Source organism: Jaculus jaculus, chromosome 8 (assembly GCF_020740685.1).
Source record: "Jaculus jaculus isolate mJacJac1 chromosome 8, mJacJac1.mat.Y.cur, whole genome shotgun sequence".
Classification (NCBI taxonomy): Eukaryota; Metazoa; Chordata; class Mammalia; order Rodentia; family Dipodidae; genus Jaculus; species Jaculus jaculus.
This window is the reverse complement of record NC_059109.1, coordinates 2,833,050-2,846,615: the sequence shown is the minus strand read 5'-3', so window position 1 is coordinate 2,846,615 and position 13,566 is coordinate 2,833,050. Positions and strand designations below refer to the sequence as shown.

The 13,566-nt window shown below is 53.7% G+C and overlaps 1 protein-coding gene across 2 annotated transcripts in view; it reads right to left on the bottom strand.

Moving 5' to 3' along the window:
- The window catches only part of Itpr3 (inositol 1,4,5-trisphosphate receptor type 3), a 73,848-nt gene that overhangs the window by 44,186 nt on the left and 16,096 nt on the right, over positions 1–13,566 (bottom strand). Inside the window, exons 1-2 of one of the 2 annotated variants that reach the window (XM_045157580.1) lie at positions 8,439–8,522; positions 8,199–8,269 (exon numbers count right to left, since the gene is read on the bottom strand). Coding sequence is in view for 1 of the 2 variants with exons in the window: in XM_045157579.1 (XP_045013514.1) it covers positions 8,199–8,269 (71 nt within the window). In the remaining variant the exon portion in view is untranslated. Of the gene's footprint in view, positions 1–8,198; positions 8,270–8,438; positions 8,523–13,566 lie in introns of those variants that run through there. The other variant, XM_045157579.1, reaches the window with a different exon arrangement.

Sequence of the window (13,566 nt, the reverse complement as noted above, 5' to 3'; positions counted from 1 at the left end):
CGGTGATCCTCCTACCTCTGCCTCCCAAGTGCTGGGATTAAAGGTGAGTGCCACCACATGGGGCCCCATTCAATTCTTTTTAAAAATATTTTCTTTATTTGAGAGAGAAAGAGGCATGGCAGGGCCTCCAGCCACTGCAAATGAACTCCAGATGCATGTGCCTCCTTGTGCATCTGGCTTACGTGAGTACTAGGGAATCGAACCTGGGTCCTTAGGCTTTGCAGGCAAGTGCCTTAACCAATAAGCCATCTCTCCGGCGGCCCAATTCAATTCTTAAAAGGCTGGTTGATTCCTTGAAAGGGATTTTACACACTACGGGAGGATCAGAGCCGGTGTGTGTGCCCAGGGCCCCGCCCACATGCCCCCAGGAGAGGAGGAAGCCAGCCACCTCCCCTGCAGCTTTCATAGAAATGTGTCAGATCCATGGCCGCACAGACCCTCGCTCTGAGCCCTGTCCAAGCTCTGCACATATCCCAAGATGCTTATGGGATGACGGAACGGAAAAATCTCCCCTCTCCCTGTGTAGCACGCTTTGCCCAAGACATCCCTCCCAGACCCAGACCCTTCCTTCTCGCTGCACTGCAGGGCTGAAGGGGGGCAGGAAGGGGGAAGGGGAGTCCAGAGCCCCAGACCAGCAGTGCCACAGGGCTCGGGAAGGGCTGGGTGTCCTAGGGCTGGCGTCAGGACTGCTACACGAAGATATCCACTTACTACAGGTTCACCCCAAACTGAAACATCCACAGGACGAGCAAACGTCAAAAGGTGCACCCCTTCCCCCCCCAAAAAAAAGCCAGGTGTGGGGGCACATACCTTTAATGCCAGCACGTGGGAGGCACAGGTAGGAGGATCGCTGTGAGTCTGAGGCCAGTCTGGGACCAGAGCGTGTTACAGGTCAGCCTGGGCTATGGGGAGACCCTATCCCAAAAGCCAAAACCAGAAATGGGCTTTGCTTTCTGCTCTGCCTTTTCATACTGGCCGTGGCACCCAGGGCGCTGGGCATGCTAGGCAAGCGCTCCACCCCCAAACCAGGACCCCAGCTCTTACAGAAAGTGCTTCGTGTGCGTGTGTGCACCTACGACAGCCAGAGGCCAGCTGTTGCCCTCACCTCTCCCCCACCTCCATTTTGCCTTGCGAAGGCGTCTCCTCCCTGAGCTCCCCAAGCGTTGATGGAATTCACCAGCCCTAGCAAGTCTCCAATTCTTGGTCTCAGATCCCCGCAGGACTGGGGTTACAGATAAGCGTGGATTTTACGTGGATTCTGGGGGTTCAAACTCAAGCCGTCTCAGGTTCACCACCCTTGACAGAAAGCCCTAGCTCTTGGGCCATCATCCCTCCAGACCCCAAGCAGGCACTAATAAAGTGAAAACTGGGGTTCTTGGGTTTACAAAGACGACATGAAGAATCTGCAGCTACATGCGGATGCTGCTGGTAGGGGGGGTGATGGAGAGACAGGCCACACAAGCCCCATTCTCATCTACCTTCGAAGGACCCTAAGAGATGCAGTTGAACACTGGCGGATCCCACAGCGGTGGAGAAAGATCACCTCTGAGGACACGGACACCGGCAGGAGCAATCAGAGGTCGAGGTGTGGCTTTCTCCTGCTACGCCGCTGGTGGGGTGCGGATAGGTGCGCTGGGGCCAAGCGGGGCCTATGCTTCGGCCCACTGCTCTCTCAAGGGGCGACTGCACTGCAGACAAGCGTCCTCAGCACACTCTGCACTTGGGCAAAATAGCCTCGCTCTGCCACACGGAACGGGGTGACGAGGATGTAAAGTGGCCCACAGGGCCGTTTAGGGGGCACTGGGACACTAGTGATCTCTTCCCTCGACCCAGAGCTGCTGCCGGTCAGCAGGGCCCACCGTCCTCTCCTCTACCGGTGTGCCCGGCTGGGGAGCGAACACGAGCTCCCTCGGGTCCCGCAGGCCCTGTCTGAAGTGGAAAGTCAGCTCCCCAGCCCCAGCGGGAGGTTTCGAAAGCAAGTAAATTTCTCACTGATGGCAAATCCAGGGGGTCTGTGGTGGTTTTGCCCTGGATTACACTCCATCCATTCGTCATTCTTCTGAGCTGACCTGCAAGCACTTGCTTCCAATGGTGCTACTAAAATACGTTAACGTTGATCCCTGGCACCACAAAAAAAAAAAAAAAATCGTCCAACATGTGTGAGTGATGCGTGTGGAGGCCAGAGGACAGCTGTGGGTACCCACCTTGTTTCTGAGACAGGGTCTCTCGCTGTTCACCAGGCTAGCTGGCCTGAGTATTTCGCGAGTCTCTATGTCTGCCTCCCTTCTCGCCCCAGGGGCTAGCGGGACGGCTTTCTGTGGGGTCTGGGCTCTGGGATGCAGAGTCGGTACAGCGCGCGCTCGCACGTCAAGGGCTTTATCCACTGAGCCATTTTCCCAGCTCTGTACTAGTCTCTAAACCCCTAACATGTTGCTTAACATCTGATGAGTTGAAAGAAATTTAAGTGCAACAAAAATCAAGCATGTTCTCTCTATGTGTGTCTCTAATAAATAAACAAATAGAAATAATTCATTAAAAAATTTTAAAGGGGCTAGAGAGATGGATTAGCAGTGAAGGCACTTGCCTGTCAAGCCTAGGGATCCAGGTTCGATTCTCCAGGTCCCAGGTAAGCCAGAAGCACATGGCGGCGCATGTGTCTGGAGTGAGTCTGTGGTGGCTAGAGACCCTGGTGTGCCCATTCTCTCCCTTTTTCTCTCTGTCTCAATCTGTCTCAAATAAATCAGAAAAAAATTATAAATTAAAAAACCAAGCATGGCTGCTGAGTATGCTTATAAACCAGCATTTGGAGGCTAAGGCAAGATCAGGAGTTCAAGACTAGACTCAGCTATTCAGCAATATAGTGAGTTCAAGGCCAGCCTGAGCTACATGAAATCCTGTCTCAAAAATAAATAAATAGGGCTGGAGAGATGGCTTAGCGGTTAAGCACTTGCCTGTGAAGCCTAAGGACTCCAGTTCGAGGCTCAATTCCCCAGGACCCACGTTAGCCAGATGCACAAGAAGGCACACGCGTCTGGAGTTCGTTTGCAGTGGCTGGAGGCCCTGGTGCGCCCATTCTCTCTCTCTCTCTCTCTCTCTCTCTCTCTCTCTGTCACTCTCAAATAAATAAATGAATAAATAAAAAACTTTAAAAATAAATAAATATAGCAAGCCCCTGAGCAGGGAGTGCAAAGACTGAGGCGGAAGCAGAATGAGGAAGTGCCCCCACCGGCGGGGGGGGGGGGGGGTGGCGGCCCCCTTGAATGCCGCGCTCGGGGTCTCTCTCAAGGAGGAGCGCCCCTCCCACCCAGCAAGCCCCTTCATGGGAACTCCTCCTGGAGAAACCCTTGGCACGAGCCAAGGAGGCAAGCACAGGAATGCTCACGCAGCAACGGCCACAGACGGGAAGCGAGTCCATGGTCGTCACCAGATGTGCCCGCGGTGATCACTGTCCGTGGCGAGGCGCAGCGCTGCGCAGCAAGCGAGAGAAGGCCGCAGCCACGGACCTCCGCACGGGAGAATCGCAACAGGACCAAGGAAGGACAGCGCAGTATGAACGGCAAGCTCACAACAGGGCCCTGAGTGACACAGTTTGCTTCTTCTTCTCTTTTTTATTTTTATTTATTTATTTTTTGGTGGTACTAGGGATTGAACCCAGGGCCTTGTACATGTGAGGTAGGAACTCTGCCACTGAACTAAATCCCTAGCCCGTGATTCTTTCTTTTCTTTTCTTTCTTTTCCTTTTTTCTTTTGACAGCACCAATTTCTGAGCAGTGATTGCCTCTGAGAAGACAGTAGAGGGAGAGAGTGCAAGACAGCTGTTCTAAAGCTGAAAGAGCCAGGCGTGATGGCCCACGCCAGACTGGGACTAGAGTGAGTTCCAGGTCAGTTTAGGATAGATAGAGTGAGAGTCTACCTCAAGAAAACAGAAATGGGGTGCTGAAGAGACAGCTTAGCAGTTAAGGCATTTGCCTGCAAAGCCCAAAGACCCAGGTTCAATTCCCCAGGACCCACATAAGCCAGAAGCACAAGGTGGCACATGCATCTGGAGTTCGTTTGCAGTGGCTGGAGGTCCTGGCGTGTCCATTCTCTCTCTCTCTCTCTCTCTATCTGCCTCTTTCCCTCTGTGTGTGTGTCTCTCTCTGTCAAATACACAGAAACATTAAAAAAAAAAAAAAAAACAGCAATGGGCAGGGGAGATGGCTCAGTGGTGAAAGGCACTTGCTTGCAAGGTCTGCCAACCCAGGTTCAACTTCTCAGTGTTCACGTAAAACCAACTGCACAAAGCCCAAGTCTGGAATTTGTTTGCAATGGCAAGAAGCCCTGGCATGCCCATTCTCTGTCTGTCTTCTATCTGCCTGTCTTTCCATTTCTCTCGGTGTGTGCTTACAAATAAATTAATTAATTTAAAAAAAAAAAAACAGCAATGAGCCAGGCGTGCTGGCGCACGCCTTTAATCACAGCACTCGGGAGACAGAGGTAGGAGGATGGCTGTGAGTTTGAGGCCACCCTGAAACTATGTAGTGAATTCCAGGTCAGCCTGGGCTAGAGTGAGACCCTACCTCGAAAAACCAGCAATGAACAATGGATCCCACTTGTAAGATACTCTGGTAGGGCAGAGGTGGAAGCTGAGGGGGCACCGGGCAGGGCAAGCAGAGAAAGGCCAGCTCACTTTCCTCCTCCCACTAGCCTGAGCAGTGAGGGGACCCCAGCGCACTTGTCCTAGTGTCCCCGAGGCTGGGCATGTGCGCCCTGAGCTGCCTGAGGTCTGCGTGCTGTGAGGCTGCCAGGTCATCCCACAACGGGCCTCCCGTGCTCCAGTGAGGAGGAAGAAAACGAGAAAGGATTGAGGAAGGGAGTGTGCTCCGCCTGGCCTGGACTGCAGCCCACGACTCACCCCGGTGCCCACTGCAGAGCAGAGGTCAGGGGTCTGGGCTGGCGCGGGGTGCAACCTGCACAGGTATAGGAGCCGCCTGGCTCTGCCAGGGCCTTGCCAAGCCAGGAAGGAATTCCCTGAGCATGCTGAGGCTTGGACTGACTTCAGGTGGATGGAGCTGAAACCACCAACAAGATGCCAAGCAGGGGCTGATGGATGCCCTGTGGGCTTTGCTGGCCCAGCCTCGGAACCTTTCGGGTCAGCAGGTTTTGGGGGGCCTGGCAGGGTACTGGGCAGTGAGCTTATGGCTGAGAGGAGGAGTCCCCAGGAATAGCTGGACTCACCCCAAGATGGCAGGGCAGAACATCTGGGATCCCAGGACAAGGCCACGTCTGGTGACCACCAGCCAACTTCCAAACTGGTTGTGATAGCCCCATACGTTGTCAGTTCCATGGCCGAGGTGCCGTGGGAAAGCCAAGCAAACAACGGAAGGTCCCAGCTGTGGGGCCAGTCCCTTGCCTAGGTTCCAACCCCAAAACTGAGGATATCGGAACCGTGTCTCTTCCCCCAAGTTCCAACGCTCCAGCTTGCACTAAACGGCCTGAGGCTGCGCAAAGAACGAGTCCTATGCGAGAACAGCACCTCTGCAGGCTCGGGCGGGACCACGGGAGCCACGGGGGCCTCTGTGTGTTTCCAAGATGCCAAAGGCCCAAGCCTGGGCATAGAGGAGGTGACAAGTACAGCCTGGATCCCTCTCTCCCACCTCACTTTCCTGTCCGAGCCTAGGGAGGCCAAAAGCTCAGGAGGGGCAGGGACTCTGGGATGGGCCTGTACACAGGCTTTGGGAAACCACAAAGGAAGAGATGGGAGCGTGGGAAGGAGGGGGGGTGGAGGCCAGAAGTCAATGGAGCATTTGTTCTGCTAAGTGGCTGTTCTGTTGTCAAAAAATTGGCCCCGAACACGATCCGCTGGAAGCCTAGGGCAAATCTTCCTTGCCACGCCCACCTCCCTGTCACTAGCTTGTCACTCTGCAGCGCTGACTGCACACACCTCCACTTGCACACAGTCCTTCCTCTCTGTCCCAGTCCCCTCCGCGCCCTGGCAGAGGCAAGGCCCCAGAAGATTCTCCCCCACCCCTTCTCTCCTTCCTTCTCCCAGCTCTTCAGGAAGAGCAAAGAGGCACAAACAAAAGGTAATAAAACCATGAAGAGAAAAGCCAGACCGAGATCCTGTCCTGGGGTAGCTGACGGTCTAGCAAGGGAGGCACACGATGAGATGAGCAAGAGTGAGCAGAGGGCTGGAGAGGTGGCTCAGCAGTTAAGACGCTTGCCTGAAAAGCCTAAGGGCCCAGGGTCCAGTCCCCAGGTCCCACATAAGCCAGATGCACAAGGTGGCACATGTGTCTGGAGTTCATTTGCAGTGGCTTGAAGCCCTGGCGTGCCCATTTTCCCTCCATTTTCTCCTTCTCTCTAATAAGTTAAAATAAAAAAAAAATATGAGTGGGCTGGAGAGATGGTTCAGCAGTTAAGGCGTTTGCCTGCAAAGCCAAAGGACCCAGGTTCGATTCCCCAGCACCCACATAAGCCAGAGGCATAAGGTGGCACATGCGTCTGGAGTTCATTTGCAATGGCTGGAGGCCGTAGCGTGTCCATTCTCTCTCTCTTTTTTCCTTGTTCTCTCTCTCTCAAATAAAAATAAAAATATTATCTAGAAAAAGAAAAGTGAGCAGCCTAGGTTGGGATGAGGCTCAGTGGGCTGAGCGCTGGCCTAGCAAGCATGGAGTCCCTGGGTCAACACTCAGCAATGCACAAACTGCATTTGATGACACGTGTATGGATGTCCAGCTCTGGAGAGGTGGAGGCAGGAGGACCGGAGGTTTAAGGCCATCCAGAGCTACATAGCTAATTCCAAGTCATCCTGTTAGCAGCCTGAGCTACATGAGATCCTTTCTCAAAAACAAAACAAAACAAAAAAAGACCAGAATCAATAAACGACACAGCTCACAATTCTAAGGAAGACAGAGTAGGTTGGACTCAAGCTAAGCAGAAGAGCAAACAGGAAGGGGGATGGGGCTGGGGAGGAATTCCACGTGGAGGCCAGGGCAGGTCTTGTTGAAGCAGGAGCACTGAGGTCATCGAGAAAGCAAGCCACACAGGACAGTGGCCATGCCCAGTGGTGGGGACGGCAAGCGGCGCACAGGGAGGGTGGGTGGTCACCAGGGGGAAGGGCAGACTGGTGTGGCTGGAGGGGGAGCAGGAGCGGCCGATGTAAGGACGAGGTGAGAGGCAGGGCTAAGTACAGGAGGGGGCAGAAGGGACTCGACGGTGGTGAGGAGCGCTCAGGGCCAGAGGCAGTTCCCACACAGCCTGCTCAAGCATGTCTCCACCCGGGACCCCCCCCCCCCCCGCCAAACAAAGCCCCCCGCAGAGGCCCATGATGGGAGCAGGAATAGAAGAATAGAAGTGGGGCTCCCCTGCAGGCCAGGAGCTCCCCTCTGCCTCCCCCTCAACCCCAACCGGTGGGGAGGGCCCCTGGCAGCTAAGGCAGCTAAGCAAAGGATGCGCCATGTCTCTCAGCCCCGCCCTCCCAGCACCCCCTCTGGGGTAATGCCAGCTAGCCCCTCCCAGAGGAGCAACCACACGCAGACCTGGTGGCAACACCAGTGCGTGTTCCTGCCTGCTCCCACCACACCCAGCCTCTGTCTGCCTCTGTCTGCGGCCTCAGCCCTCACAGGTGACCTCCAGCTTGGCCCAAGAACAGGCAGGGTCTCCCCTCGTCCCTCACGACCTGCTGCCTGCCGGGGGGCCATGGAGCCCCCCACCACGGAAGGCAGGAAGCCCCTCAGGGGACCGCGCTGGGCCAGGACACAGGCACATCTGAGCTCAGAGCCAACCACCCCCCAGCAGGAGTGACCCACACAGCATGCGGCCCAAAGGCACAACCAGAGTCACAGTGCCCAGTCCTTTCACCCTACGCATGGGGATACTGAGGCACAGGAAAGGGTTCTCCGCCTGGACCTCCAGGCCCGAGTCAGTTCTCTTTCCCAGCCCTATTCCCTCAGAAAACGCCAGTCATGGAAACAAAGAAAGCCCTGTGACGGCAGGGAGTTAGGGGAGAATGGGCCTCTGGCCAGAGTGAGTGTACCAGGGAAGGGGGTGTGGCCTCAGGAGGGAAGGGAGCCATGTCTGTGCTAGGGGGCCTCACTCAGAGAGCAGAGGGCCAGCTAACCGGGCCTCGGGCAGGATGGCATTGAAGGGAGATGGAGCCATGCCCAGGCCTTCGCACAGCCCAGGAGGGGCACTGGCACATGGAGTGGAGGTCTTACCTCGAAACTTCTTGGGGGGGTTGTCCAGGTCCCCAGCTGCAGGCTCCACAACACAGCGGTCATCCACCAGCCTGGGGGGACAAGGTAACTTGGTCAGTGAGAGGCAAGAGACACATCTTCCTGTGACTCCCCTCCCTTAGGACAGGAAACTGGAGGGCACCAAGGAGGCCTCCTGAAACTTCCTCCATCACGGATAACCCCCCACCACCACCACCACCACGTCATCCTCGTTCCTGGCACCTTTATTAGAAGGCAAGGTCTCTGGAGCTGTCCTGGGGGGTCTCTTGCTGATGTCTGGGCCATGATACACTACAATGGTGACTCCTGAGGCCCAGCCTCTCGGATAGAAAGGAAAAGGAGAGGAAAGGGAACCAATAGACAGAGGCAACAAGAGACAGACAGGAGGGAGAGAGAGAGCATGGGAGAGATAATGAAAGAGTTAAAGATTTTTTTAAAAAACAAAGGATGAGCCGGGTGTGGTGGTGCACGCCTTTAATCCCAGCACTTGGGAGGCAGAAGCAGGAGGATCATAGTAAATTCGAGGCCACTCTGAGAGTATGTAGTGAATTCCAGGTCAGCCTGGGCTTACAGCCAGACCATACCTTGAAACACACATACACAGGCGTGCATGCACACACACACACACACACACAAAGCGCCCCTTCGCCCCCCCCCGCCACCCCCTCGCTTCTGCATCAGTCCTGTAACCGACCTCCCCTCACTCTCTCAGTGGCTTCGGTTGATCCCAGCATTCACAGGAGCCCCCAGCTCTCCAGAGGGAGTCCTGGCAGCCGTGTGCCTTCACACAACCCCTGCCCGCCCCTCCTTAAGCCCCGGGCCCCGCAGACCTGCACCCTCTGTCCTCAGCTCCTCTCCACTCAGGGAAGGCTTCTTCATCAAGCTCCTCTCCCCCGTATCCCCACAGCATCTAGTCCCTGATGTCTCCCCACTTCAACACCTGCTGTACCTGTACCCTGAGCCCTCGGCAGCCGGGACCCCAGAGTGCTCCATACAGAACCTGTGCAGACAGAGCCATAAAGGTTGAAATGGTATCAAGTTTACGCCTATCGAATCTCTTTCAACCACACTTGAACTTATGTTAATAAACCGATTTCTGGAAAGTCCCTAATGGGGGGGGTTGGTTGCCAAGGGAACCAACCTTGTGATTAGAGAGATGGAAACTGCAGCTCCACGCTCCCTCCCCCTCCCTGGAAGGGGCGTGGCTGAAAGTGGCCAGTAGTCGGAAGACAGGTAGACTTGATCACCAGCAGCCAATAATGGCATCAATCAGGCACATGGACGCTCCCAACCACACAGATGGGCTCTGGGGAACTTCACAGTGGGTGACCACACAGAAGCGGCAGGAGGGTGGCGTGACCCAAGGAAGAGCGTGGGAGCTCTGTTCCCCCCACCCCTCACCCTACACGCTTCTCCCAGCCGGCCAATCCTAGCTGTACACGTTTGTGACAATAAATAATCTGGGGGGGGGGGTGCTCTACGCCAGCACGTGGAGGCCGGAGGACAACCTCGGACACGTTCCCCAGGAGCCATCCGCCTTGAGACGGGGTCTTTCAGGGGCCTGGAACTCGCCGAGGAGGCTAGATTCCTACGCTAGCGATGCTCAAAGATCCCGATTGTGGTCTCCACCCCCCTCCAACACTAGGACCATACAAGCATTGCACCACACCCAAAGTGAACTCCCTGGATCAAACTCACGTCCTCTTGCTTGCAAGGGAAACACTTTACCCACTGAACCATCTTCCCTGCCCCTAAACCAGTCATTGACTAAGTAAAAACCGTAACGCTGAGTTCCGTGAGCCAACACAGCAAACTACTCATAGCTGGCCAGTCAGAAGGACTATCGGCCCAGCCCTGTGACAGGTATCTGGCGGGGGGCAGTCTTTGAGGGGTTCACAACCTTCAAACTGTGGGGCCTGATACTCATTCTCGATAGAGCCAGGGTTAAAGTGAACAGCAGGACACCCTGCTGGTGGCCTCAGAACTGAAGAACTGCCTTCTATTTGCATACACTAATTTTTTAAAACCACTTTCCTATTATTTCCATTTTATAGGCAGGAAGCCAGAGTGTGGAGCGCATGGGTACAGGTGGAGCCGGGTGCTGTACAGGACCTCGCGGGGACAGGTGGGAGACAGGGTGCAGCCTGGGCTCCCATCCCGGGGCCTCCACACTCCTCTATCCACTCCCCGTCTGCACAAAGGCTGCAGGTCATCCTGACCACATTCAAGGCCTCAAAAGAGTCACTAATACACACCCTGGCAATTCCCACACTCTGTCCCAGGGCCTTCTCCTTTAAAACTCTACACTCAGGGCTGCAGAGATGGCTTAGCAGGTAAGGTGCTTGCCTGAGAAGCCTAAGGACCCAGATTCAACTATCTAGACCACACGGAAGGCAGATGCACACGGTGGTACATGCATCTAGAGTTTGTTTGCAGTAGCTAGAAGCCCTGGTGTGCCCGTTCTCTCTCTCTTTCTTTTTTTTAAAACTCTACTCTGGCCAGGTGTGGTGGCGCACGCCTTTAATCCCAGCACTCAAGAGGCAGAAGTAGGAGGATCGCTGTTGTGTTTGAGGCCACCAAGACTATATAGTCAGCCTGGGCCAGAGTGACACCCTACCTCGAAAAACAAAAACAAAAACAAAAAACAACTCTACACTGGGAGATCTATCTGTCAGCTCAGCAACTCTCTGGGGAAGCCACAGATATCGCAAAGTCAGCAGGTGCAGGGCTGAGCTAATCATAGATGTCAACATACTCCACCTAAAGGTGTCCCCAACTCAGTCAAGGGCAATGCCATCTTTCCAACTGCTTAGGCCAAAACCAGACCAATCACTAGTTCCTTTTTTCCACCCACACCATACACCCAAGTTGCTAGGTAAATCTTGTGCACTCTGTCTTAAATATATATGCCAAGAGCTGGGCATGGAGGTGCACACTTGTGATACTAACGCTTGGGAAGTTGAGACAGAAAGATCAGGAGTTAGTGGCCAGCCAGGGTTAGTGACCCTGTCTCAAGTGCAAAGCAATGCAATGCAATGCAATACAATACAACACAACACAACACAATACAGCAATACAATATAGTGCAATGCAGGACCCAGGCTCTTCTCATCCCTTCCGGCTCCATTCTGGCCCAGACCCTCCTGTCACCTGGATTTCAGAACTGCCCCTCATGGGTGTCTAGGCTTTCACTGCGCCCCTTACCCTGTTCCCTACAGAAAAGAGGAAACCAAGGCTAGAGAGATGGCTTAGAGGTTAAGGCATTTTGCCTGCAAAGCCAAAGGACCTCAGTTCGATTCCCCAGGGCCCACTTAAGCCAGATGCACAAGGTGGTGCATGCATCTGGAGCTCGTCTGCAGTGTCTGGAGGCCCTGGCATAACCATTCTCTCTCTCTTTCTCTGTCTCTTTCCCTCTCTCACTCTCTCAAATAAATTAAAAAAATAAAAATTTAAAACATTTAAAAAAAGAGAGAGAGAAGAGGGAACCATGCCAAGGTTAGGTGAGAGCTGGGGCGTAGCTCAATGGCAGAGTGCTCCCCTAGCATGAGAGGCCCTGGGTTAGATCCCCAGCACCACAGAACCACACAAAACAGGAAAGCAGGGGCTGCAGAGATGGCTTAGAGGTTAAGGCACTTGCTTGCAAAGCCAAAGAACCCAGGTTCATTCCCCAGGACCCATGTACACCAGATGCACAAGGTGGTGCATGCATCTGGAGTTCATTTGCAGTGGCTAGAGGCCCTGGTGCACACCTCTCCCTCTCTCTCTTTTTCTCTCTTTCTCTTTCCCCCTCACTGACCCCCTCAGATAAATAATAAATAAAAATATTTAAATTTTAAAAAATGTAAGCAGGCAGCACTTTGCTCAGAACCTTCCAGAAGCACCCACTTCAAAAGATGGCCTGTCTTGGTTTCCCACCAGGAATAGATGGATGGTAAGACCCTATTGCTAAGGACTCCACATACTTGGGCTGCAAGGCCTCTGAGAACTCCTGCTGGAACTGAGCTGATAATCTCCTCCATGTAGACCAGCTGACAGAAAGCTGGAAGAAGCCATTCTATGTGCAGTTTAATGGGAGAAAGAGATACCACCAGTGAAGATACTCAAAAGTAGACACTGCAAGCCTTATATCTGGCCAGCCAGGCCAAATAAGCCAATGGGTGCAATAGTGGCACGTCTGTCATGGTGGAACCCAACTGCCCTCTAACTGGACTAGAGGCCCACTCCATGGGAGAGAATACATCCCTGATACTAAAAAGTTAAAACAGGGGTAGTCATGAGTCCTAGGGGTGTAACGTCTACTGCTGTCTGGCTAAATGTATATACTATGCTTATCAAACTGCCCAGTAAGCACTTCTCTTAGTGTTCATACCTATATATTAATGCTACTCTAACTTTGGGTAGAAAACCTTCTCTTTTCAGATGGCAGTGATCTTGGGATGACTCAGAAGGCATCATGGTGCTGGGAAGAAGTGACAGGAGTGCTCAGTACTATAATATCTCTAATCACACCTTCCAAGGCTCAGGGTCTATTGCAGAAGAGGTGGTGGAAAGAATGTAAGAGCCAAAGGAAGGGTAGGACTCCTTACAACGTGCTCCTCCAGACACAAAATGGCCTGGATATCCGTGACCTCACAGTGCCTGACACTACCTACACAAGACCATCATAATAGGAGGAAAAGATGATGACATCAAAATAAAAGAGAGACTGATTGAGAGATGACAGGGACATGATAGAGAATGGAGTTTCAAAAGGGGAAAGTGGGGGAAGGGAAGGAATTACCATGGGATATTGTTTACAATCATGGGAGTTGTTGATAAGAAAAAAATAAGAATAATGAAAAGGTGGCCTGAGGGAAGCAAACAACCCTCCTCAGCCCTCTGGCCTGCCACGGTCACCCTGACGCCGACCCCTGCCCCCCTTCGTGCTCCTCTAAGCTCCGGGGAGCTGGACACTGGCTATCCCACCCACTCTGCTTCCAGACAAATCTCTTCCGGCAAATCTCAGCTCAAGTCCTCGTCCCATGAATCTCCCTCCCTACTCCTTCTAGAAAGAAGCACCATTAACTATTGAGCTATCCCTCCAGTCCTTCCTTGAAAAGTGTATACAGCCGGGAGTGGTGGCGCACGCCTATAATCCCAGCACTTGGAAGCAGAGGTAGGAGGATCGCCGTGAGTTCAAGGCCACCCTGAGACTCCATAGTGAGTTCCATGGAGGTCAGCCTGGGCTAGAGTGAGACCCTACCTCAAAAAAAAAAAAAAAGGTGCTAGAGGACTGAGATAGCTCGGTGGGAAAAGCTGGCTCCCCGAGTGACAACCTAGGTTTGGACCCTCAGGATCCACGTGAAGCTGG